The 24,146-nt window shown below is 41.7% G+C and overlaps 1 protein-coding gene across 6 annotated transcripts in view; it reads left to right on the top strand.

The window, feature by feature from the left end:
- TBC1D1 (TBC1 domain family member 1) overlaps positions 1–13,835 on the top strand; it is a 118,556-nt gene extending 104,721 nt beyond the window's left edge. For all 6 annotated transcript variants that reach the window (XM_075499910.1, XM_075499909.1, XM_075499911.1 and 3 more), the window contains 3 exons: positions 3,764–3,933; positions 6,832–7,002; positions 11,788–13,835. In XM_075499910.1, coding sequence (XP_075356025.1) covers positions 3,764–3,933; positions 6,832–7,002; positions 11,788–11,988 — 542 coding nt within the window. In that variant the 3' untranslated portion in view covers positions 11,989–13,835. The remainder of the gene's footprint in view (positions 1–3,763; positions 3,934–6,831; positions 7,003–11,787) is intronic.
- The last annotated feature ends 10,311 nt before the right edge of the window (positions 13,836–24,146 follow it).

Genomic DNA, 24,146 nt, shown 5'->3' on the forward strand with positions numbered 1-24,146 from the left:
TTTCTTATCCTTACAATTTTAAGCCTGACTGATAATCTCACTTTCTGAAAATATTTGGAAGCATATGGAGTTTAGGATCCAAAGTCAGTTGTTACCTATTTTTAGAATCTACAGAAGTAAAGTTATCTTTTTTAAATTAAATTCCAATTAAGAATTTACCTTGATGCTATCTTATGGATGTATATTTCATAGATTAATTGTTTGGTGTTTGAGAAGATGCTTTATTTCCTTTTCAGTTGTTTGTTTTTCAATTTCATTACATAGTACTGGATTGTCCATGATGAGCAGAGTGGATTGGAGCTTTCCCCCCGATTCTTCTCTTCTAATGAGAACCTATTTTCATTTTCCTTAGTCAGTCTCACTTAAGAGATGTAATGAAGCAATTATTTATTAGGGTATTAATAATGACACTTTTCTGACTTAAAAAATTCTATTCTCATGTAACACACTAACAAATAATGAATATAGATTCCAAGAAGAAGCAACAAGAATCCTGTCCCATTTCTGTTTAAGGACATGCCAAAAGTAGTGCTAGAAGAAATCACGGTGAAAAGGATGGTGTATAGCTAAGTAGCACTACATGTCCTGTGATTAGCATCTTAACTCCAGGGAAGACAGCATTTTTTTTTTTCCTGGGACAGTTCAAAGTAGGCTAAGGCACATCGACAAGTATCTAGCTGACAGTAATAATCTGTAGGAATTAAATGAAGTGCTGTATACGAGTGTCATATGCTGAGTTTATAATCAGTTCATCTTTCAATTATTCTTAATAATTCATAGTACTGTACATGATAAGAAGAGTCTTTGAATTGGACAAGTGACTGCAGTGAGAGTGTAAAAGTGCCTTGTGTATCCAGTATATTTGGATTTCTGCCTTAATACACAGATTAGTATTTTATCTGTCATTGGAGGATTGTAGGGCTTTAGAAAGCAAAGATTTTACATTAGAATAGAAGGCATAGATACATGATCTTCACAGGACTGATTTTAGGTCAAGAACAGAAAAGCATGTGTGACTGAAACTGGCAGCTCTTAAAGATCTTTGATGTTTTTTAGACAGAAGGTCCAGCATGACCGACACTTGCAGTTTTTACTGTTTCAAAGTATTTAGTAATTTCCTTAAAACAGTGTTTACCAGAACTGTCAGTTGAGAACACTGGACATTCTTTTACATTAGAAAGTAAAATCTCATCTTCACCCATGCTAAAGACTCTGAAACACAACTATAAACCTAAAAAGGGCTAGAGCTGTCACTTTGCTAGCGGCTGTCATTAGCAGCATGGCAAATTAGGATCCAATCAGTTCTGACTCGTGTTCACACACTTTTGCAGAACATATGTACATTTTCATTGCTCACTTGTTAGAACCCTTGGGATGAAAGAATGTTGCCTTTTAATGTTGAAGTAACTCATCTATAGGTTACTAAGACTGTAAGACTCACTGCCATTTTCTAACATGGTATCTCTGAACCCTTGATATTTGAAGCCTCACTGCTATTTAATAATATAATTGTTACAGACCACTTCCTTTAGATTTCCATAAAGTGTAGTTTTTTCAAGCATCTTACAAGCAATATGTAAAAGAAGTGTGCTAGAAAGAGGTTAACCCAAAGACTGTTTTATGAGTCAAATAGCAAAACTCCTTTTAACTTTTTAATTATCTATCCAAACTTTCAACACTTCTCCTGAGCAGGATCTAATGAAAGTATAGCGTTAACAAAGATGTGTTCTTTAATACTCCTATTTACTTATTAATGGAGGAGACGTGGTAGAATAATGTTTATTTTGTTTCATGATTGTAGATAAAACTTGATTTTTTTAATCCCATAGGCTGCCAGTCATCCTGACATTAATTTGGATACCTTCACTGTACTGTCGTTGGCTGGCAGCCCACTTAACAGGAAGTGTGGGGAGTGGATAACAAACAGGTCTTTGTTAAGTACTTGCTATTTTAAATGAGAGAGGGATTTCAGCTGTATATTACCAGCTTAGCTCATACAGACATTCATTAACAACTTACAGGTCACCTTGAGTTAATCTACATGTCTTTATGGGGCAGGTGCTGAATCATAAATATGCATTATTTCAGCTCTGTTTTTTTCACTTTGTGTTTCCTAGCTGTTCTTCAGCATTCCCTGTCCTAATATAGAGCTTTCCGTATAAAGCATTTTCCCATAGTTTTCAGTTTCAATGGAGAATTGAGGCAGATGCCTGCTTTGTAACCACTTTTCAATCATTCCTGCCTTTGGACTTCACATTGAATCAGAGTTGAAAAATTTTACACCACTTTTAGGACAAATGGTGGCAAAGTGCAAGATTTATGGTTAGTTATTACTTGTGGTTTTCTTTCTCAGAGAGAGAGAGAGAGAATTGAAATTAGTTATGGCTTCAACATTACAGGCAAAAGACCGCAAGGGGGAATTTCATTCTGATACAAATTTGGAAAGAGAGGTTGCTTTTACTAAGAAAGGCAGTTAGCCAGTGTTTTCATGTGTTCTTTACTACATCAGAGATACCTGTGGTTTTGCTAGTAGTTGTTTCCCTTACTGTGGTGTTTTTTATTCTCTCTCTCTTTTTATTCTTTTTTTTTTTTTTAATCATTAAGACATACTATTTATTTGGTGTCATTGTACTACTTCATAAGTGATTGTGACTTCATTCACAGCTTCAAGTACAAAGAAGGGAAAAAACAAGAGAAGCCCTTTAAAAATAAAAATATATTTAGGAAATATGGAATAAAACCACAGTATCTTCTCTTTGTCTTCCACCTCCATCGGTATTGTTTCACATGTTAGATGCTTTTGCCTGTAGTGAGTCCCTCAATAAAACCAGGAGCAGATTCTGAGTTACAGTAGCAGGAAAGTCAAATGCAGGGCAATGCTGTTTATACTGTGGACAGATGGGTTTGTGAAGATGGGTTTCTTGGCTGATGCTTTCATTGCAGTCTTCTATTTCTTTCCCCTATAAAGACATAGGCAATTTGTAAAGGAAAAGAAAGGAAGTTGCATTGAAAGGTCACTATATACTGTGGTTTCAGTGTGCTTGAATGTATGCCAGGTGCTGTCGTTGCAGGGCCACCTGCAATATTAATGCTTAAGCTGTATTACTAAGATTTCAGGGTACTTACTAATGTAGTTATTAGAATATTAACATAAGTGGTTGAGACACATACTAAAAATAAGCACGTGCACGTGAAACTTGAGGCTGCTGGAAAGTGCGCATTTAGCCTCATGTGCTCAATGTTGTATTAACTGAGATTTTGTGGCTTTCTCCACCAGACGAGAAAAGAACAGAACTTCAGATCTTTGGTTGTGTCTTCAGGTGTAGTTTTTGCCTGTTGTATAAGAATTTTTAAATGGCATTGGGATTAGAATTCTATTCAAATTCAGATTCCCATGAACATCTCAAAAGAAAAAAGCGCACAAAATTATTAACTGCACAAAAAGTGGCAACACTGACAAACTTGACTACCTGGTTTATTGTGTACTTAGGTTAAATTTTAATTTGGTTTTTTGGATGAAAACTCACTGAACAAATTAACAATTGATTGTGTTAGTCAAGTGTGTTATTCACAATAATAATCTTGATCCTACAAAACTTGTAAAGCCATAGCCACGGTAACAAAAGCACGTGTCTGGCACAGTATACTTAGCCTCCAGATCACTCCTATGAGAAATTGTTGTCCTTGGACGTTTTACTGTTTTAATATTCTTGTCAAAAGATGTGCTTGCTTGATGTACTCTGTTTTTTGTTTGTTTTCACAGATATGCTCTTTCTTCAAGGATCAGAGGCTATATTTAAAGTGGCTTTAAGCCTTTTGGGAAGCCACAAGCCCTTGATTCTGCAGCATGAGAACCTAGAAACTATTGTTGACTTTATTAAAAGCACTCTCCCCAACTTGGGTTTGGTACAGATGGAAAAGACCATTAGTCAGGTATGAAATAATCTGAACATATGAGTAGTATGCAAAGGAATGCTCTTTTTAACAAGTTCTTGACAGAAAAACCACAACAGTGTATTGTGTTACTTCAAGCTGAGACTTCTGTTACTGTAGTTCTGAAGATGTTGAAAACTTTTGGAAGCATATGACTTTTATAGTACCTCTCTATTCATACATCTACATTTTGGTTTTGGTCACTTTATGAAGCCTTTAATGAAAATTAGTTTACTTTTTTTTTTTTTTTTTTTTTTTTTGAAGTGTGCAACACTTTGTTACTGGCAGCAGTATTACAGCCCTTACACAGTGCATTCCACAAAAAAAGCAGTAAGGTTGGGCTAAAAGCCTTCTGAGTTTTCCTGTCTCCAAAGAATCTTGCTCTCCAAGTCTCATTTCAGAAGCAAAAATTGACTTAGAAGAGCCTCACAAATGTTGACCTTACTTAATGAAATTAGAAGCCTCCCTATGTTGACTTTGTCTATACTGGCTTTTATGGTGCTGGTTCAGTATAACAGTGCCTTAGTACTTCTGCCAGGAGTACATGGGGCAGTGCAGTCTCTTGCAGTGAGCAGTGACTCTAGACAGCAAAAACTGGGAATCCTTGATATACTTTTTTTAAATGGCAGACAAGGAGAGTGACGCAGTATTGCTAAGCTAGCAGAAGGCTCCAGATGACAACTGTGGAATTTGAAAAAATCACAAATTGTTGCAGTTAAGGCTTGCCTGTTTAGAAGCCCTAACTGTTACACTTGACATCTAATTTGCAGCAGACAAATAGAAGATGGGGTTTAGCCTGTTTTTCTGAAGGCCTTTTGTGGTCCAAAACATGGTGGGTGTACTGCGCAGAACTGCAAATGCCTGCCACTCACCAAGGGCTGCAGGAGATCTGCGAAGCCTGTGGCTCGATAAACAAAGCAGGCAGCAGTGCAGTACACTGCAGAGTGCTTACGAGGGGCTCCCTTCTGATCCCTGGCAGCAAAGCTTCCAGGGGACGTTTGCTTGAATTAGGATCAGAAAAATGGCTTCTAGTGCTTACTATCAAAGGAAGGAGGGGCGAGCTAGAAAGCCTGTGCAAGGGGAAGGAAAGCAAGTGATTTCTAGGGGGCAAAGGAGATGGTATGTTACATGCCAGGCTGAAAGCCTGGCGTGCACAGCTCTGCAGAGACTTGCAGTGCTTAGGTGACCTGCAGAAAACCATTGGCTTTGAGCAGAAGGAGGGAGAGATACTCTGTTTAGACAGCTCTGACTGCTCTAAATTTAAAGTGGGTAGGTAGAAGTGAGTTGAAGGGAGAGCAGTTCCCCTACTTTGATCAGGGCTGCCTTTGAAGAGAGCAGCTGTTTGGCCAGCCCTGCAGTCCATACACACAGCTCCTGGGCTAATCCCCATCCTCCTCACACCTTCTGCAGCGTGGCCTTTAGTTTACGTGCCCTAATGTGCCTTCAGTTAGCTAGTTTTCAAGTCAAGCTTTTGATTTGCCTCATGTTTCCCCCCTTTCAGATTTGATACTCTAGGTATGACAGCAGGGATTTCCCTTCCTTCCCAAGAGCACAGAGGCTAGAAGTGGCGGAGGTCATGAGAGGAACTAGCATTCTGCCCTGCTGAAGTGCACCGTTTGTTTTATTGAAATTTCAACAGTGTATTCTCCAGAGATGCTCAGATCTACAGAAAATGAAAGTTCCATATGTGTAACCAAACTCAAATTAAAATTGTATATCAGCCTTCTGTACTTAGATGCTCAGTATGTTTGTTTCTGCTGCTATACAACTATGAGAGAATTTTTTTATAGCATATGTAGCAGGTGTCAGGAACATTTCATAAACTGATGTTTTCTTTAACTATAACCAACAGTTAAAGTTTTGTAGACAAAGCAGATAGATAAAATAGGAAATAATTCTTGTTATTTCAACAGGTATTTAAGATAGGATTTTATATTTGACTAATTTCCCAAAGGAATAAAGTACAAGAGGTTTAAAAATAAAGAATAACCCTTGAACTTCTATTCTTGGGCTATTCTCCAGATGCATTTTAAAATCAACTTTTGTTTCTACTATGTTCTGTGATGAGCACACTTGTCCTTTTAATTTACCACCTTTTTCACTGCTTTCAGAGGAGATAACTAGCTCAGGGATGTGAGAGACATATTTCCGAAATAATTTGAGGGCAGATCTTTGCCAAAACCTAGAAAAAGGAAAATACAATAGCAGTTTTTTCCTTTGGGTCACTCTGTGCACCTCAATTTATTTATCTGCTTTTAAAATAAAAGGTTTTCTTAATATTAATGTATAAGACTGAGCACTCATTTTGGTAATTCGTAGTTAACAATAATAGAAGTCTGCTTTGACATTACATAAAGTTTCCATTAAGTGTATTAGTGTAAGGATAGATTATTTCATTTTCTTTCAGTCATTAGGAGTACCGTAGAATCATAAATAAACCTAGCAATGTTTACTGTTTTTCATTTAAAGCTTTCATTCTACTTAGCCTTACACTTGTACCTGTGGCACGTGGGCTTGAACCATGCTTTTCTAAAGTGTTCATTTAATTCCAAGTATGTCTAGTAGGGTTTATGCCAAACTGAGATGCATAAATTTGAAATCTAAAAAGGGGAATACCCTACAAAGTCTACACTTCTTGAAAACTTTAGTGTAAGTGATTTTGCTGAAGTCAGGCAGCAAATCAGTTGCAAAGTTTTTAAGTAGTTCCAATGCCAATGTATTGCACTCTACTGCCGCAATCTTGCCATTTCCAGAATAGGAAACGTGAATGCCAAAAATTAAGTCCTTTTTTTATATGCAGTGATTAGATATCTAAGTCTAGATTCATAGATTTTAAAGCATTAAATGAGCTATGTTTTTGATCTGCACAGCACCTAATAATATTTTTATATACAACAGGTGTTTGAAATGGATATTGCCAAGCAGTTGCAAGCTTATGAAGTAGAATACCATGTGCTTCAGGATGAGCTTATAGATTCATCTTTAAATGACAATCAGAGACTGGATAAATTAGAAAAGGCAAACAGTAGCTTGCGCAAACAGAACTTTGATCTCCTGGAAGAACTGCAGGTACAATTTATATTTCATGTTTAATTAACATTCTAATTTATCCACCTTTTCAGAAGAGACCGTCCTACACCAAGGCACAGGAGAGATTGGCATTTGGTCTAGTGACTTTAAAGTGTAGCCACTTGCAATTTTATTTAGTTTAGCCTTTAAAGTTTAAATGCAGAAGAAATTCTGAGACGGGGGTGGATAGAGCATATGCTTGCAATTAGTGAAAAGTTGATTCATCACACCGTCTCTTCTCTTCTAATTAAAATTATAGCTGTAGAAGATGACAAAAGATACACAAAGTGCTTTCTCAACTTCATTTTTATGTTTTCAGTCACTGCTTTATTACAGCAGGGATACTAGCCTACCACAAATGGGAAAGCTAATGCCAGTATCACAGTTTAGAGATACATCAGATACAGGATACATTGTCTATAAAGATATACTCTTTCTTACAAGATTTTTTTTTTTAAACTGTTATCCAGATTGTTTAGACAACATGTGAAATAATAATTTCTAATATATGCTCAGTGCCTGTTCAGTCTGCAGCTTTTTCAGAGGCAGTACACCTGGTCTCTGTAGCGGTTATTCTTTGCTTAACTGTTCAAGAAGTCAGCTTTCTAGCTGCTTTATAACAGGATATTTGTTATAAAACCTTTGACCATACATTTAGTTTGATGGAGAAAGGGACTTCAAGGGTAAGAAGCAGATATTTCAAGCCTCTTGATTATTGTTAAAGACATAGACTTTGTAAGATAATAGGTGAGGGAAGGAGTTCAGGTTTGTCACCCATTGGTCCTGTATCATGGCTAAAGCTAGCCAACTGTGCAGGCTGTTGTGGTTTAACCCCAGCTGGCAACTAAGCCCCACACAGCTGCTTGCTCACCCCCCCCCCCGCAGTGGGATGGGGGAGAGAATCGGAAGGGTAAAAGTGAGAAAACTCGTGGGTTGGGATGAAGACAGTTTAATAGGTAAAGCAAAAGCTGTGTGCACAAGCAAAGCAAAGCAAGGAATTCATTCACTACTTCCCATTGGCAGGCAGGTGTTCAGCCATCTCCAGGAAAGCAGGGCTCCATCACACGTAATGGTTACTTGGGAAGACAAACGCCATCACTCTGAACGTCCCCCCTTCCTTCTTCTTCCCCCAGCTTTATATGCTGAGCATGACATCATATGGTATGGAATAGCCCTTTGGTCAGCTGGGGTCAGCTGTCCTGGCTGTGTCCTCTCCCACCTTCTTGTGCACCCCCAGCCTACTCACTGGTGGGGTGGGGTGAGAAGCAGAAGAGGCCTTGGCTCTGTGTAAGCACTGCTCAGCAGTAACGAAAACATCCCTGTGTTATCAACACTGTTTTCAGCACAAATCCAAAACATAGCCCCATACTAGCCACTATGAAGAAAATTAACTCTGTCCCAGCCAAAACCAGCACATTCTCCACCCCTTATTCCATACCATTTACGCCATGCTCAGGTCCCACACTATCCAATACAACATCATTAACCACTGCCCCACTTCCAATCCTTTGATACAATACGCAGGTATCAGTCCCTTCGTCTATGCACCACCCCTGTGAAATGTCTTTAAAATGTCCACAAAATGTCCACTGAGTTAATTTAGTCCATGTCTTTGGGCTCCATCTGTTATGGTGGTCACTCAGGACAGGAGAGGTGGTGTGTTGCATGGAGTTATTGGGCACCAAAGCCAGCTCAGGTCAGGTCACTGCTGCACTTGCACTGCTTCTTGTAAGGCTTCTCCTCCATTGGTTCAGGTGGTTCCTGCTGTAGTAATTCCTAGAACATGCAACTCAAATCCTGGGTTACAACAATTTAAAGATATATCCATTACAATCTCTACCCCTGGCCCCTTTGGACCAGACCATCGGGTTTAACATTGCAATGAACTCCTCCCCTTGCTCCTGCTCCGGCTTGGACTTATCCACAGACTGCAGTCCCTTAGGGGTGTGCCTGCTCCAAGTGGAGCCTTATCTCTGAGCCACAGTCTCTCCAGGGGTATACCTGCTGCGACACAGACTTATCCACAGCCACAGTCGCTTTGAGGTGCACATGTTCCAGCATGGCCTTATTCATGGGCCACAATGCCTTCAGAGATAGACCTGCTCCAGTGTGGCCTTACCCACAGCCACAGTCACTTCAGGAGTGAACCTGCTCCAACATGGCCTTACCCATGGCTGCAGTCCCTCCAGGGGTGTACCTGTTCCCTCATGGGCACCCTTTGAGGTGCTCCAGCATGACCTCATGCACAGCCGCTGATGCTTCAAGCTGTACCTGCTGCAGCATGGACTTATCCACAGCCACAGACACTTCAAGGTCTGCCTTCTCCAGCATGGACTTATCCTTAGGCCACAATCCCTTCAGAGGTATACCTGCTGCAGCACAGACATAACCACAGCCACAGACGCTTCGAGATGTACCTGCTCTGGCATGGGCTTATCCACAGCCACAGACCCTTCGGGATGTCCTACTCCCACATGGACTCATCCACAGGTCACAGTCCCTTTGACTCAAGTTCACCCTGGAGTTCCAGCCTGTCCAGTAGAGCAGTGCAGAAACAGCAGCGATGCCCTGGCCATCTGCCAGCCCAGGCGAATCATCATTGCTGTTATCAAAATGTTCCCAGGCACAGCAGACTAAGATGATAAGCAGTACAGCAAGCAGTGAAAGCAAAAAGCAGCCAGTAACAAGCACTACACTGTAATATACAGCAAGGCAAGCAAGCCCCATGGCAAGCACAGGAGCCTGCCAATTAATAACTAAACAGCAATAACAGCTATAAATTTGATCTATCACATTCCAATCAAACCTGTCGTTGTCTCAAACCCTTTGAGCCCCACGTTGGGCACCAAAGAGGACTGTTGTGGTTTAACCCCAGCTGGCAACTAAGCCCCACACAGCTGCTCGCTCACCTCCCCCCCCCCCCCCCCCCAGTGGGATGGGGGAGAGAATCGGAAGGGTAAAAGTGAGAAAACTCATGGGTTGGGATGAAGACAGTTTAATAGGTAAAGCAAAAGCTGTGTGCGCAAGCAAAGCAAAGCAAGGAATTCATTCACTGCTTCCCATGGGCAGGCAGGTGTTCAGCCATCTCCAGGAAAGCAGGGCTCCATCACACGTAATGGTTACTTGGGAAGACAAACGCCATCACTCTGAACATCGCCCCCCTTCCTTCTTCTTCCCCCAGCTTTATATGCTGAGCATGATGTCATATGGTATGGAATAGCCCTTTGGTCAGCTGGGGTCAGCTGTCCTGGCTGTGTCCCCTCCCAACTTCTTGTGCACCCCCAGCGTACTCACTGGTGGGGTGGTGTGAGAAGCAGAAGAGGCCTTGATTCTGTGTAAGCACTGCTCAGCAGTAACGAAAACATCCCTGTGTTATCAACACTGTTTTCAGCACAAATCCAAAACATAGCCCCATACTAGCCGCTATGAAGAAAATTAACTCTATCCCAGCCGAAACCAGCACACAGACTTAGATTGCCTCTCCTCACAAAAATTTGCTTAAGCTGTAAATTCTGCTTCTGTGAGGTCTGAACCTGTTTCAGGTTCTAAGATGAGCTTTAGAGAGGTCAGAAGAAGAGCTGCTCTTCTGCAAGATATTTTCATAAAGCTTCAGGCACATGGGCAAGGAAATTGTTGAATGGGGAGAGGGATTTCTGGGATGAGATTCAAGATGTGATGTGCTATAGGTACCTGCATCATGGGATCTTCCACCCCCTCCTGCCCATAAAGACTTTGCACCCCTAAGCAGTTTTTTACAAAGCTCATCTCCACCTTAGTGCTGGCAAGTCAGCACCTAACATCATAGTGGGGAACTTAACTGTCTGTAGTGTTGGAGCAATCCCTTTGTCTTAGAGGTAGAGGTGGGCTTCATCAGCCTTCGTTTCCTATGGTGAAAGGTGACCCATTGCTGATGGGAGAAAAATGCATCACCAAACAATGTGGGTCATGGTTTGTCAATATTTTGCCTCCAAAGGCTGAACTTTTTAACCCACCATAATTACATGAAGGGCAGTGAGCTCATCAGAAAGGCAAATACTTCCCTGAAAGCCAAGACAATCCAGTGCTCTTGTCTCCAAACGTTATCCAGTGCTGAAACTTCTGCCGAACAGATTTATGCTTTTGTCAAAATACCTCACCTATAGATCTCACGTGATCAGTTTGAACAATCTAATACTCTGTTTCGCTGTGAAGTAGAATACCCATATGTACAGCCTTTTGAAGGAGAATTTTTTTAATTTTTCAAGATGTGTTGTCCGTTTGCATATAGCACTAAATCCCCTCCTCTCCCTTTGCCTCCAAATCTGGCATTTGTTGGACTCCATGTCAAGATGAAATGAGGATGCAGCTAACAGGCTGGGTTGTCTTTGCTTTGCAAAGCACGTGGAATTCAACAAATATGGCTGGCCAAAAATGTCTCCCAACTGATCCATACAGAGGCTTATCTTAACCTGCAGTTCTTTGGTATATAATTTGCAGACTTAGTAACTTTCTAATTTCATTACTTGGTATTATATTCTGAATTTAATTGTGAACTAATCAAAGCAATCAAGTTGATAGAGGGAAGTTTCTTGTTGTAGGCAAAACCATAGCCAGTCTAAAGTACACAGATCTAATAATATTCATACTTGCATTTACCTTTGCAATTTTTCATCATTTGGAAAGTATTTTATATGTATTAATGTATCTCAAAAAAATAGTTTAAAGTTGGTTTCAGTTATTAATGAATTTCCGTTCTTTTTTCTTCCCCTCCTTCCTCCCCCTTCTCCTTTCTTCTTATTTTGAAAGGTGGCAAATGGAAAGATCCAAAACCTTGAAGCCACAGTAGAGCTTTTATTGACCAATGAAAGCAAATTGAAGCAGTCCATTCTCACTCTTGAGCAGGAGCGAGCAGCTTTGCTGAAAGCAGTGAAAGAGATGCAGAAAAAGATTGGTGATACAGATGGGAAGCCTCTACTTACTAGGCAAGAACACATGGATGCTGACTGACATCCACAGTTGTAATGGAGCAGAGAAGCTGAACAAGAAACAAAGGGAAGAGCTGGGTCTTTTTGTCATGATCCATGGGGATTAGCCATTGTCACCTTCATTGTACATGCCTTACTGTAGCAAAGCAAGATACGGGCATGGTGGTTTCCCATATCAGAGAAGCTGGTTTCTCGGGGAGAAGGCTCTTTCTTCTTAGCATGTAGAAGTACTGTGAACAGTAAGATGCCACATAATAATAAGCAGGAGAAACTTAATAGTGCGTGCAGTCATACACAATACACTGTAAAGATGTCATGAATTCTTCCTTAAGTGCTTCTAAACCTAAGTGCTTTGTGTTCGTCACATATTTTCTTTGTGTGTAGATCACCACCATGTTAAATAGCGCATCCTTTAGAAGGTCCTTTGAAGAAATATGGCTGTGTAAAACCTTTGAATGGATGACTGCCCCATTGCAGCTATGCAGTGGTAACATTTACAGAGAGTTTTGTGATTGGACTGGAGATATTCTTGACAATGTAATTCCCCTACAGCTTGACTGGGTTCTGTTAATTATGTTGTTTACGCTTCAGAAAACTGCTTCCTGATGCTTGAAGGTGTCAGTCCATTGGACTTCAGAGAGCTGGACTTCATCATATGTAACTATGCATAATTGGGGTGTTGCCATCTGTTTTTATAAGTACGTTGTTTTAGTACATTTTTTTGTTTAACCACCATTAATTTAGTGTATTGTTAGTTGGCATTATCTGATAAACATACTGTATATAGTAACTGCATTATGCTTAACAAAATACACTGACATTGGTTTGGTGAAGCCTGTGACTCTTGCAACATCATCCAAGGATTTATATTCAGACTCTTCAAGTTTCATCTTATTTATTTCTGATCTGCTGTGTGATGTAAGACATCCTTTTGCTGGGAAACTAATGCCCACTGTCATTTTTTTTCCCTATATTTGGTACTCTGTGCCCACCTATCCTCTGGGAAATGTTATTCTTTAAGACTTTTTCTGAAGTAGTGGGGCATTTCAAGAGCTTCATGTTGTGCCCGATATACTTGAACTGTTTTATAAAGGGTATGGCAGTTTGAATTAGGACACCATTCTTTTTACAATGCATCTTTCGAGTAAGATTACACACGTTAAAAAAAAAAAAAATTCACTTTCCTTAATACAATAAAAGTAGTTTTCAGGCCAGTTAAAGCACCACTGCTACAAGTGCAATAATATTCATAGATATGCAGTTGTTTGGGTTTGCTTCAGAATTAGGAATAGTGCCATAGTTTTGTTCGGTCCCCAAGCACAGAGTTAATATGCATCAGTGTTTTGTTATGGTGGAGATTAACCCAGGAGATGTGATTTTTATTTTATTTTTCTTAAATTGATGTTTTTATTTTTAAAATTTCAAAACACACAGTTTCTTCTCTGACTGGCAATGTAGAAAAGGTTCTGTTTTGCGTTTTCCTTTTCTCATGCAAATCCCCCTGCCACATTGTGGTTGTAGTTTAATAGGGGAGCTGTAAAATTCATCTACTGTGCAGAACAAATACCTCTATGTAGGTCAAAAAGAAAAAGAGAATTTACTCTTCAATTTCTAGAAGCTTTGTGTAAATATGTCTGGTTCTTGCAAATCCACTCTGTATTCACTTAGTATTGAAATTCCAGATAAATCAGTTATTATTAATCCATTTACCTTTTAGGCTTTTTTTTTTAATTTGGAAATCCATATTGAAGCTCATGCTTCATGTTTAAAATCTTGTCATAATGGACCTCGCACTGTTAGAGCACTCAGTAATGTTGCATTTTTACAGCATAGTGCCATAATTCATACACTGACTTTTTAACAAGAGCAATAAAATAATAATAATCTATGCCTACATCTATGTTTGTACATTTTTTGACATTTAAAAACAAAAACATAGTTGGGGTGACAGTTCATAACCGTGTAAGATGAGACTTTCGCTGAAAGTACAGTACCATCTACAGTGGTTAGTAATGAAAACTCCTAGTCCTCAGACTCTTCTAAACATGCTAAGGATCCAGTTGTGATCTTGGGACCTCCATCTGCATATGGTGACTAAGGTGAAGTACGTTCCACGTGACTCCAGGGATGCATTCCTTTTTGTGATGTTTTACTTCTCTGCCAGTGTAAGTGGAGGACTACTTCTACTCCAAAGCCTTTTATTGAGGATCTGTGTAATTCCAGAAGTAAGTGCACTTAGATGAGAACTAAACTCACTGTTCTCAGAATGCACAAATGTAGTAAATAGATAACAAGCAACTTTTTTTTGCTTTTGTGACTATATAGATGTAACTGTTTCATTGTGCCAGGGAGTTGAAGTTTCTGGGAGTACAAATGAATTTTGTATTTGTACATAATTAATACAATTTTGTTAAATTATGTAAATGCCTGGCAAAGTGAGGGATCATGTCATCCACTGGTCCAGGGCCTGAACATGGATGAAATAGTTGATTTAAGTCTTTTTGCTGCTTACACTGAAGCAGATATATGGTATGTTGCCTCAGTATGTCTTTCCCCATCGTATGCTGATTTTTGTCACCAGGCCTCTCCAGTTCACGGGGCCAAAGTGGAAGAGTGTGGAGGAAGGTAATATCACTTACCCAGCTCCCAACTTTGGAAAAGCCTGGCGCTTTTCCCTTCAGAAGTATGGGAGTTACTTCAGAAGTAATAGAGCCCAGAGCTAGTCCCAGATACTTGCATCCTTCTCCAACAACACTCTGTAGCTGAACATCCTTAAGGATGTGTAAAATTAGATCTCCTGTTGTCTGAGTACCAGCAATTGTCATCACATACTGTCTTCCGTATGAACAGTAATTTCTGATTCAGAGAATGTTCTAAAAAAACCCCTGCAAATCCATACACTAGCCCTCAGCAGGAATCCCAAATGAACCACTCCTGGAAAATCCAAGTTGAAATAATCAACACTTTCTCCATCTTGCTTCTACAGATAAAAATCCCCATGAGTGATGCTTAGTTTTTGAAGAAAAGAAAAAAACAGTGAAAAAGGAAGGAAGGAGTTCACTTGTTCGCGCAACCTAGGCTTCCAAAGGTGCATGACAAAGGCAGCGAAGTGTGCAGTGTGAGTGTGCTAGTGAGTGACATTGACGCAGTAGTCCAGGGAGAGGTTAGCATGAAATGTGGAAAGAACTAATGTTGGCATGTGCAACAAGAAGAAGGCAGCTCCTCTAAAACCATAGCAGTGAACAGCACTGCATAGCTGGAGGACCTGCTGTGGTGTGCTGCGGTCGCCAGGTTCTGGTTTATTTTTTCCAACTAGTGCAAGTGGTAGTTTGTGGTAGGTACATATGACCCCCTGTGCTTGTGGCTGTTTGATGTGCTGTTTGTACTTTTATATTTTGCCTTGTTGTCTATTTCTAGAGATCATTACTTAATACATAATCTGAGAATGATGATACAGTGCTTATCATGTGGAAAGGTCAAAGCACTTTCATAATGGCAGATATTACGTCTTCCCTTGTTTAGAGTGAGAATTGAGTCACAAAGAAGTTCAATGACTTGCACCCAGTATTTCAGTTTCTCACTAGTTGCTGGCACTGAAATCAAGATCTTCTAAGTCGTGGTCAAACTGTCTTGCTTGTTGTCTGAAAGATTGTTCCAGAAGGTCTGTGACGTGTACTCCGTAGTCATGCAATGCTCTGCCGAAACGAGGTAAAATGGGACGTGCGGTTGCTGGAACCTTGTCCTTTCCTGACAGCTATCCCTCCCTCCCAACAGTAACTCTCTCAGTCCTCCTCAAACACATGGTTTCCTTACCAGGTGCCTCCTCTGCAGGTACCTAGCACCCTCCAGCTCTTGCTCAATACGCTGGAGCCAGTGCACTACCAGCAATCCTGAGTAGCAAGGACTGTAGTGTAGCGTCACCAGTCAACCAATATTCTTGGGATTTTTTTCAAACATAGTAATCTTTGATAACAGTTGCCACTACTTAGGACAAAGTCATGAAACTGCAGCTAGCAGGGCTCTGAATGAAGGACAGTAATCTACACAGAGCAAAGAGGACGACGTAGCTAGTGCTTTTTCTCCTTTGGGATCTTCCTCCACCATTCAGTGGAGCAAGGAGCTGAATCCAGTTATTTTGATTTCAAGTCCACCACAGTAGCTGCTGCAATTCCACCATAATAAAACAGCCTGGCAGACACATCAACATGGCAGAGCACACCACCACTTCTTAGCCAAGTCAGCTGGGACAGCGTCAGTGCCTTGGTGCATTCCCCTCTCTCCTGGGGGTTCGGCTGCTTAATTAGATAACTTGGATAACGCAGACATCTAGCTTTGAGGCACTTCGGGCCTCCAGCAGCTTCTAGCCTCAATGCCTGCTGGCCTTGCAGCCATTCAACAAAAAGCTGGAAGAAGCCAGGTGCTTCCCACCCTGCCACCATCTCTTTGGAGCTGCATTTAAGCTGAGGGTCTTGTGCTTGGTCCCTGCCTGAGCTATGTTGCAGCCACACTTGCGTCAGGCCGTGCATCCTTGTTGATCCTGATCTACAGACTTGACTTCCTGGCTTGACCTCAGACCTGTCTCACCACCATGGCCTTGTCTGGTGACTTGGACTGTTGACCTGCCTTGCTTGTTGTTTTGGGGTATTGTGGGACAGCCCCCTTGTCAGTAAGTTGCCCCCCTTGCCTGTCTGCCTGTCACCCTCAGCTCCTGGCTCACTTTCCCCTTCAGAGCAGTGCCTGCCTTTGCTGCTCCCCAACACACAGCCCCATTGCACAGCTCATGTGGTTTAACCCCAGCTGGCAACTAAGCCCCACACAGCCAGTGGGATGGGGGAGAGAATCTGAAGAGCAAAAGTAAGAAAACTCATGGGTTGAGATAAAAACAGTTTAATAACGGAAAGAAAATAAAATAATAATAAATTGTAATGAAAGCAAGGAGAGAGAGACAGAGAGACAGGAACAAAACCCAAGAGAAAAACAAGTGATGCAACTGCTCACCACCCACCAACCAACGCCCAGCCAGTCCCCGAGAAACAATCGCTGCCCCCCTGGCCAGCTCCCTCCAGTTTCTATACTGAGCATGACATCATATGGTATGGAATAGCCCCTTGGCCAGTTTGGCTGTGCCCCCTCCCAGCTTCTTGTGCACCCGGCAGAGCATGGGAAGCTGAAAAGTCCTTGACTAGTACAAACATTACTTAGCAGCAACTAAAACATCAGTGTGTTATCAAAATTATTCTCATACTAAATCCAAAACACAGCACTATACCAGCTACTAGGAAGAAAATTAACCCTATCCCAGCCAAAACCAGGACAGTATCCATCCCTTATTCTATACCATCTATGTCATGCCCAGGTCCCACACTTTCCAATAAATTCCAATTAATCACCACCACTTTCCCTGTCTTTTGATATACACACAGAGATATCATTCCCTTGGTCTATGGGCCATCCCTCTAAAATGCCCATGGAGTTCATTTAGTCCATGACTTTGGGCTCCATCTGTCGTAACAGTCCTTCAGGGCAGGAGAGATGGTGTGTGGTGTTGGATTGTTGCATGATGAAGCTCAGTTTCATCGAAGTTCATTCTTCATTAATCTGGATAATACCATTGATGTGGCATATAGCAACCATAAAAGTGATGACATACAGTACTATATAGCAATCAACATCATACCATTCAGTTAATTCGCTATTCTCACCCAAAATCAAATCCCCTTGAGGCACACATTGGACTTCCCCATCCTGCTGCATCACCCACCAAGTGCACCCAGGTCCTTCAGCAAAAGCAATCCCACAAATGGGTTTGCCTTTGCCTGAGGCAGGAGTAACCCAGACTGTCTTCCCCAGCGTATTTTTTACGTGCATTACAGGGACTTTATCCCCTTCTACAGTACGTAAAAGTTTTGATTGGGTGGGGCCAGCTCAACTGACAGATCCCCTAGTGTTGACTAACCAGGTGGCCTTTGCTGAATGCGTATCCCAATGTTTGAATGTCCCACCACCCATTGCTCGCAGTGCAGTCTTTAACAGCCCATTGTATCATTTGATTTTCCCAGAGGCTGGTGCATGATAGGGGATGTGATATACCCACTCAAGGCCATGCTCTTTGGCCCAGGTGTCTATGAGGTTGTTTCAGAAATGAGTCCCGTTGTCTGACTCAATTCTCTCTGGGGTTCCATGTCCCCACAGGACTTGCTTTTCAAGGCCCAGGATGGTGTTCCGGGCAGTGGCATGGGGCACAGGATATGTTTCCAGCCATCCGGTGGTTGCTGCCACCATTGTAAGCACATGGCGCTTGCCTTGGCGGGTTTGTGGGAGTGTGATATAATCGATCTGCCAGGCCTCCCCATATTTCTATTTCAGCCATCGCCCTCCATACCAGAGAGGCTTTAACCACTTGGCTTGTTTGATTGCAGCGCATGTTTCACATTCATGGATAACCCGTGCAATAGTGTCCATGGTCAAGTCCACCCCTTGATCATGAGCCCATCTGTATGTTGCATCTCTTCCTTGATGGCCTGAGGTGTCATGGGCCCACTGAGCCATAAATAATTCACCCTTATGTTGCCAGTCCAGGTCTACCTGAGCCACTTCAGTCTTAGCAGCCTGATCCACCTGCTGGCTGTTTTCATGTTCTTCAGTGGCCCAACTCTTGGGTACGTGAGCATCTATGTGACGTACTTTTACAGCCAGGTTCCCTACACAGGCAGCAATGTTTTGCCACAATGCGGCAGCATTACCTTACCCTCTAATTCCAGGCTACTGGCCCCGTTATCCCAGCATTGGAGCAGCCAGGTGACAATGTGCTCCCCTGGACGACGGCTGAAATCTTTTCACATGTCCACAGCTCACTCAGGGATAGGGATCGGGTGATTTCTGTCCCGTTTATGAGTTCTTCCTCCTCCTCTCCTCATGATGGCTCTGCTTTTTCATCATCCCTTTCTAAACGAGCTGACTTTCCCTTCCAAGAGTTCTTCTTATGTATAGGGGCAACTGATACCGGCAGGGGTTGGTTCTCTGGTTCAGCCGCAGTGCCTGTCGCAGGGATTGGAGTAGCCACAGTGCCTGTTGCCAGGGTTGGAGTAGCTGCAGTGCCTGTCATTTTGCCGTCAGATCCAGAGACCTTCTCTTCCCCCTGAGGGTACTGAAGAGTGTTGAACAGGGCTCGGTAGGCATGGGCCAGGCCCCAGCACCTGGCAGTGATTTGTGTCTCCCTAGAATTGCCAGGATGACAGCATACTTTTTCCAAATATTCTCCTAATTTTTCAGGATGCTGCACTTGTTGAGGGGTGAAGTTCCAAAACACTGGAGGTGACCACCGTCCTAGGCATCTGCCCATGCTATCCCACACACCCTGCCACGCGTAACTACAGAGCCTCAGGGCAGATCTCTGGGTGGTATTCTTAAATAGTTGTTTGACCCTAAACAAGGCCTGAAACACATTCAGGAGACAGCAATAGGAACATGCTGGTTTGAACATCCTAAGGATATTCACAGTTCTCAAGAGCTATTGTAACTAGCCTGGAGGAGAAGGGGAAGGTGAAGGGAGGTGTCTCCCCGTAGTTTGCCTCTCTGAGGAGAAGAGGTAAAAAGTGTAATTATTAATAGTTTCTGTGAGATTAATGGCTCTGAAGTACGGGAATGACAGCCGTGCTGAGTACAATCTCACGACCAAGAATGTTATCATACCATAAGCCAGCGTTACACAGTAACAAAGCAGTAACTTTTATCACCTCTGGGAGCTGGATTAACAGCACCACAGGGAGAGCGGGCGGCAAGAAAGGTGTGACAGAACACAGCTCTGAGAACAAGCACAACAACTCTGAGAGCAAAGGAATCAACTTTCTGGCCAGCGGCTATCAAACCAACATAATGAATGCTTATCACAAATTTCTTCTAACATGCTCTGGTCAGACCTGTCGTTGTCTCAAGCCTTTATGCGCCACATTGGGTGCCAAAAAGGACCGTCGTGGTTTAGCCCCAGTCGGCAACCAAGCACCACACAGCTGCTCGCTCCCTCCCTCCCCCCCCAGTGGGATGGGGGAGAGAATCGGAAGAGCAAAAGTAAGAAAACTCGTGCGTTGAGATAAGAACAGTTTAATAATTGAAATAAAATAAAGTAGTAGTAGTAGTAATAATAATAATAATAACAATAATAATAGTAAGGAAAACAACAAAGGGGGGGGGGGAGAGAGAGAGAGAGACAGGAACAAAACCCAAGAAAAAAACAAGTGATGCAACTGCTCACCACCCACCGACTGATGCCCAGCCAGTCCCCAACCAGCGATCGCTGCCCCCCAGCCAACTACCCCGAGTTTCTATACTGAGCATGACGCCATATGGTATGGAATAGCCCTTTGGTCAGTTGGGGTCAGCTGTCCTGGCTGTGCCCCTCCCAGCTTCCTGTGCACCTGGCAGAGCATGGGAAGCTGAAAAGTCCTTGACTGGTGTAAACACCACTTAGCAACAACTAAACCATCAGCGTGTTATCACATTATTCTCATACTAAATCCAAAACACAGGACTTCACCAGCTACTGGAAAGAAAATTAACTCTATCCCCGCTGAAACCAGGACACATGTCTACGTTGCTTCTGATTCCAGTGCTGGGCTGGTCAGAGCTTGTTTAGGTGTCTCTGCATGCCCCTGCTCTTCATTGAGCAAGCAGCCAGTTCTCTTACAGCTTGCTTAGGGACCTCCAACACAATGGTCGCTGTGTGTAAAAGGGTCCTTACTAGTCTCCCATCTATTTCAAAATACTGTGATCACGTTCTTTTCCACTTCAAACAGTGCACCCTATCTGCATACTATGCTGATGACACCAAAAAAGCACCTAAACCAAAAAGAATACATTTTGACTACAGCTGGATGAATGCCATGATTGTCTGAGGCACCTTAGATCATTGCACAGTATTTATACTGTGTCATGCCCTGTGATGTGACGTCATTTTTCTTTAACAGAGGTTTACTAGAACAGGTATGTGGGAGGGAGAAGAACGCTGGCAGCCAAGGTAACCATTGGGAGTGCAACCCAGGCATTGCCTTGGGAAGGCTCATGTGTGGCTTACACCCACTAAGTTTTACATAACCTAAATTAGGGTGGATCACTGGGTACTCATGTGCTCATTCAGCTGCCCCAAAGTGTTCCTTTCATCTAAACAAACCTGAGGCTGCAAGAATTCAGTGCCTCAGAGTAGGCCTTTTTAGCATAACCCAAAGCAAATCAGTAAGTACTTCATTATGTAGAAGACTACTTATTCCTTTGTATGAATGGACTTTTTCTTCTGTCTAATTGTATCTCATATTTCCATGGTGTTAGAAAAGCTTTGGGGCTATAGATGCTAACAGATGATGAAACTCCTCTTACAGAGAGAACAGGGATGATTAAAACATTTAGACTGGATATTAGGAAATTTTTCTTCACCGAGAGGGTTATCAAGCATTGGAACAGACTGCCCAGGGAAGTGGTTGAGTCGCCATCCCTGGAGGTATTTAAAGGACGTTTGGATGAGGTACTTAGAGACATGGTGTAGTGGTGGTTTTTGGCAGTGTTAGGTTTATGGTTGGACTCAATGATCTTAAAGGTCTTTTCCAACCTATATGATTCTGTGATTCTGTGATTCTGTGAAAACAGGGGTTCTGGAGAAGCTCGTATTAGCTCCCCGTCCCCAACTTTTCTCATGCAGCATTTCAGAACCCCAGAGAGATTTTAGGAAATTTTCCTGACATTTCTAAAGTGTTGTATTTCACAAGTAGAAATTGCTGCTACAGAAAGAGATGGAAGCAGGAGTCTGCTTTTGATAGGAGTAAAATGACCAACAAAGACGTTCTGACAACAGTCGTATTGGTCCTAGGCTCAACTGGATGCCTACTTCTTTCTGTCCCTGTCTAGCACTCTTCTGTAATACCTTTCATTTTGTTAACACTTCACACTAGACTGCTTGTCTACAAAGGAGATATAAATACATTTTTCATTTTCCAGCTAAAAGCAGAATATGGTAATAGCCTTTTGTATCTGTCTGTTCTTCTGTTACTAATGAGCGAGTTTCCATTTCTCACTACTTATTTGCAAGTCAGTCTAATCAAGATGGTCCTCAGGAAGAAAAGACTTCTTGCTACAATTTGATTCACCCTACTTCTCTTGAAAGTGGGTTTTTTTGACTGTTTAACTAGCATTTAAGAAGTTTCCAAGTTCTGGTTTCTCAGATTTTTTTTTCATAAGCTGTTATGGGATGAACGAATACTTATAACACTCCTATACAGAATTTTTTCCATGTTTCCAACATCTGATGCTTAGGATGTTGTTGGTTCTGTAGATAGTGAAATGTCCTGCAATGTCAAAGATTTGGAATTTTCAAGGCAACAGGTGACTCGAAGAGCACGTTTCTTCCATGTATGAGTTAAGATGAGCTGAGTAGCTTGAAGAGTTGGCCACTGATTGGGACTCTGAGCTCATGAAGCCATAGATTCTTGATGGGATTAGTGGTATGTGTACGTCTCCCCAGTTTGTTATTTGCAGTTTTCTCTTAGGGCATATCACAAAAAAATCTGATCCCAAAACAAACTAAACAAAACCTGAAATGCGCTTGCTCTTTAGTATTTAATGGCCTGCTATATGAATTGTGTCTAGTATTTTTTGGTCAGGAATCTCAAATGGTGGTTTCAGTGGTTAGAGACTAAGGTAACAGGCAGATACAGAGGAGCAGTGAACCTTGCAATTGGCAAAGTAGCAATACAATTAACAGTATGAAATAAGGAATAATTATAGAGCCCTTGGAGTGCATTCTCTACAGTCAACTTGTCAAGGACGTTGTTAAACATTATGCTCATTTTGAGAGAAGCAAAAACTAAGATGTTTATTCAAAATGGAAAGAGATGGACTGTCAAGAAGAGAATATGTAGGGCCAGCCATGACAAAGCCATGACGTTTTCAAGACCTGCAGTAGAATGTCTAACATACCATAAAGAGGTATGAGTGCAAACATCCATTGAGCTGAGAGGCAGTACAAATCTGAGCATAGTGAAATAATCTCGATAAGCCTCAGAAAACCTTCAGGGCTTTTTGCAGTTCCTGATGGAGTTCATAGAGGCAGGCCTCAGTGCAAGCAAGGTTTCTCTATTGAAGAAAATGTGCTGTTCTTTTCAAACAGTGGAGAAAGTCAAATAAGACCTGATCACATAACCTAGTCATCTGGTCAGGAAAGGTTACTTCCTGCTAGAACGGAAAATAAAGGAAGACTTTTTAATACAAAAATATCCCCCAACAGCCTCTGGCGTATCTCTGGGATACAGTGATGTCTTCATGCTGCTGCGAATAGGCTTCAGTTTCAATAGTACCTAGAAACAACAATCACGTAACAATTTAAGAAGCAGCTTCCAGCCATGGAGACTTTTACAATATGTAACCTTGCTGGAGCTGAAATGAAGACAGTCCATGATGCTGGTCTATTATCATAAGGCCCCTGCTTGAAAATTTTCTTGGTGATACCTGCCACCTACCTTACCTTTAACAACACGAAAAAGGTATTTATGCACAAAATCTGGATTTTATTGTTTGACTGTCTAATTTGTGACCTGAACTTCATTGTTTGGCATTGAGCTGCTAAACTACATCAACAGAGTAGAAAGATTGTTTTAATGCACTGACTTTGCAGGAAGACAATAAAAAGGATGGTGAGATAGAATATATGCAGGTGTTTTACCCTACCTGTACAGAAATTATATCTGCAGAAACTGCAGGTGGCTCACCCAGCTCCTGCAGGATTTAATGGGATTGTGTGATGGAGTCGTATGTAACTACTGGCTTTAATGTTACTGGATGCTAGTTTAGATACGCTGGCTAGCATGAGAGGTGCCAGGGCAAGCCATTATCCATGCTCCGGTAGCTGCCAAGCTCTGTATGGGGTAGGAGAAATAAGTCTGTGTTAGCCTAAATCAAGCATGCATAAACAGCATGTTCTACCCTCAGAACATCTTTAGGCATCCAAAATTATTAGCATTTATTTAATTAAAAAAAAGAGCAACATTTCAGATTCTCTCATAATTTGTCCCAAGCATCTCAGTTGCCAGAAAGGAGTACTATTTTAACTGGGGCAGATGTTTACAAGACATTATTAATGGGTTCAGATTCAGGCCACAATTGCTTAAAATTGTGGACAAATTAAGTAATATGTATTTG

Source organism: Mycteria americana, chromosome 4 (assembly GCF_035582795.1).
Source record: "Mycteria americana isolate JAX WOST 10 ecotype Jacksonville Zoo and Gardens chromosome 4, USCA_MyAme_1.0, whole genome shotgun sequence".
NCBI classification, from domain to species: domain Eukaryota; kingdom Metazoa; phylum Chordata; class Aves; order Ciconiiformes; family Ciconiidae; genus Mycteria; species Mycteria americana.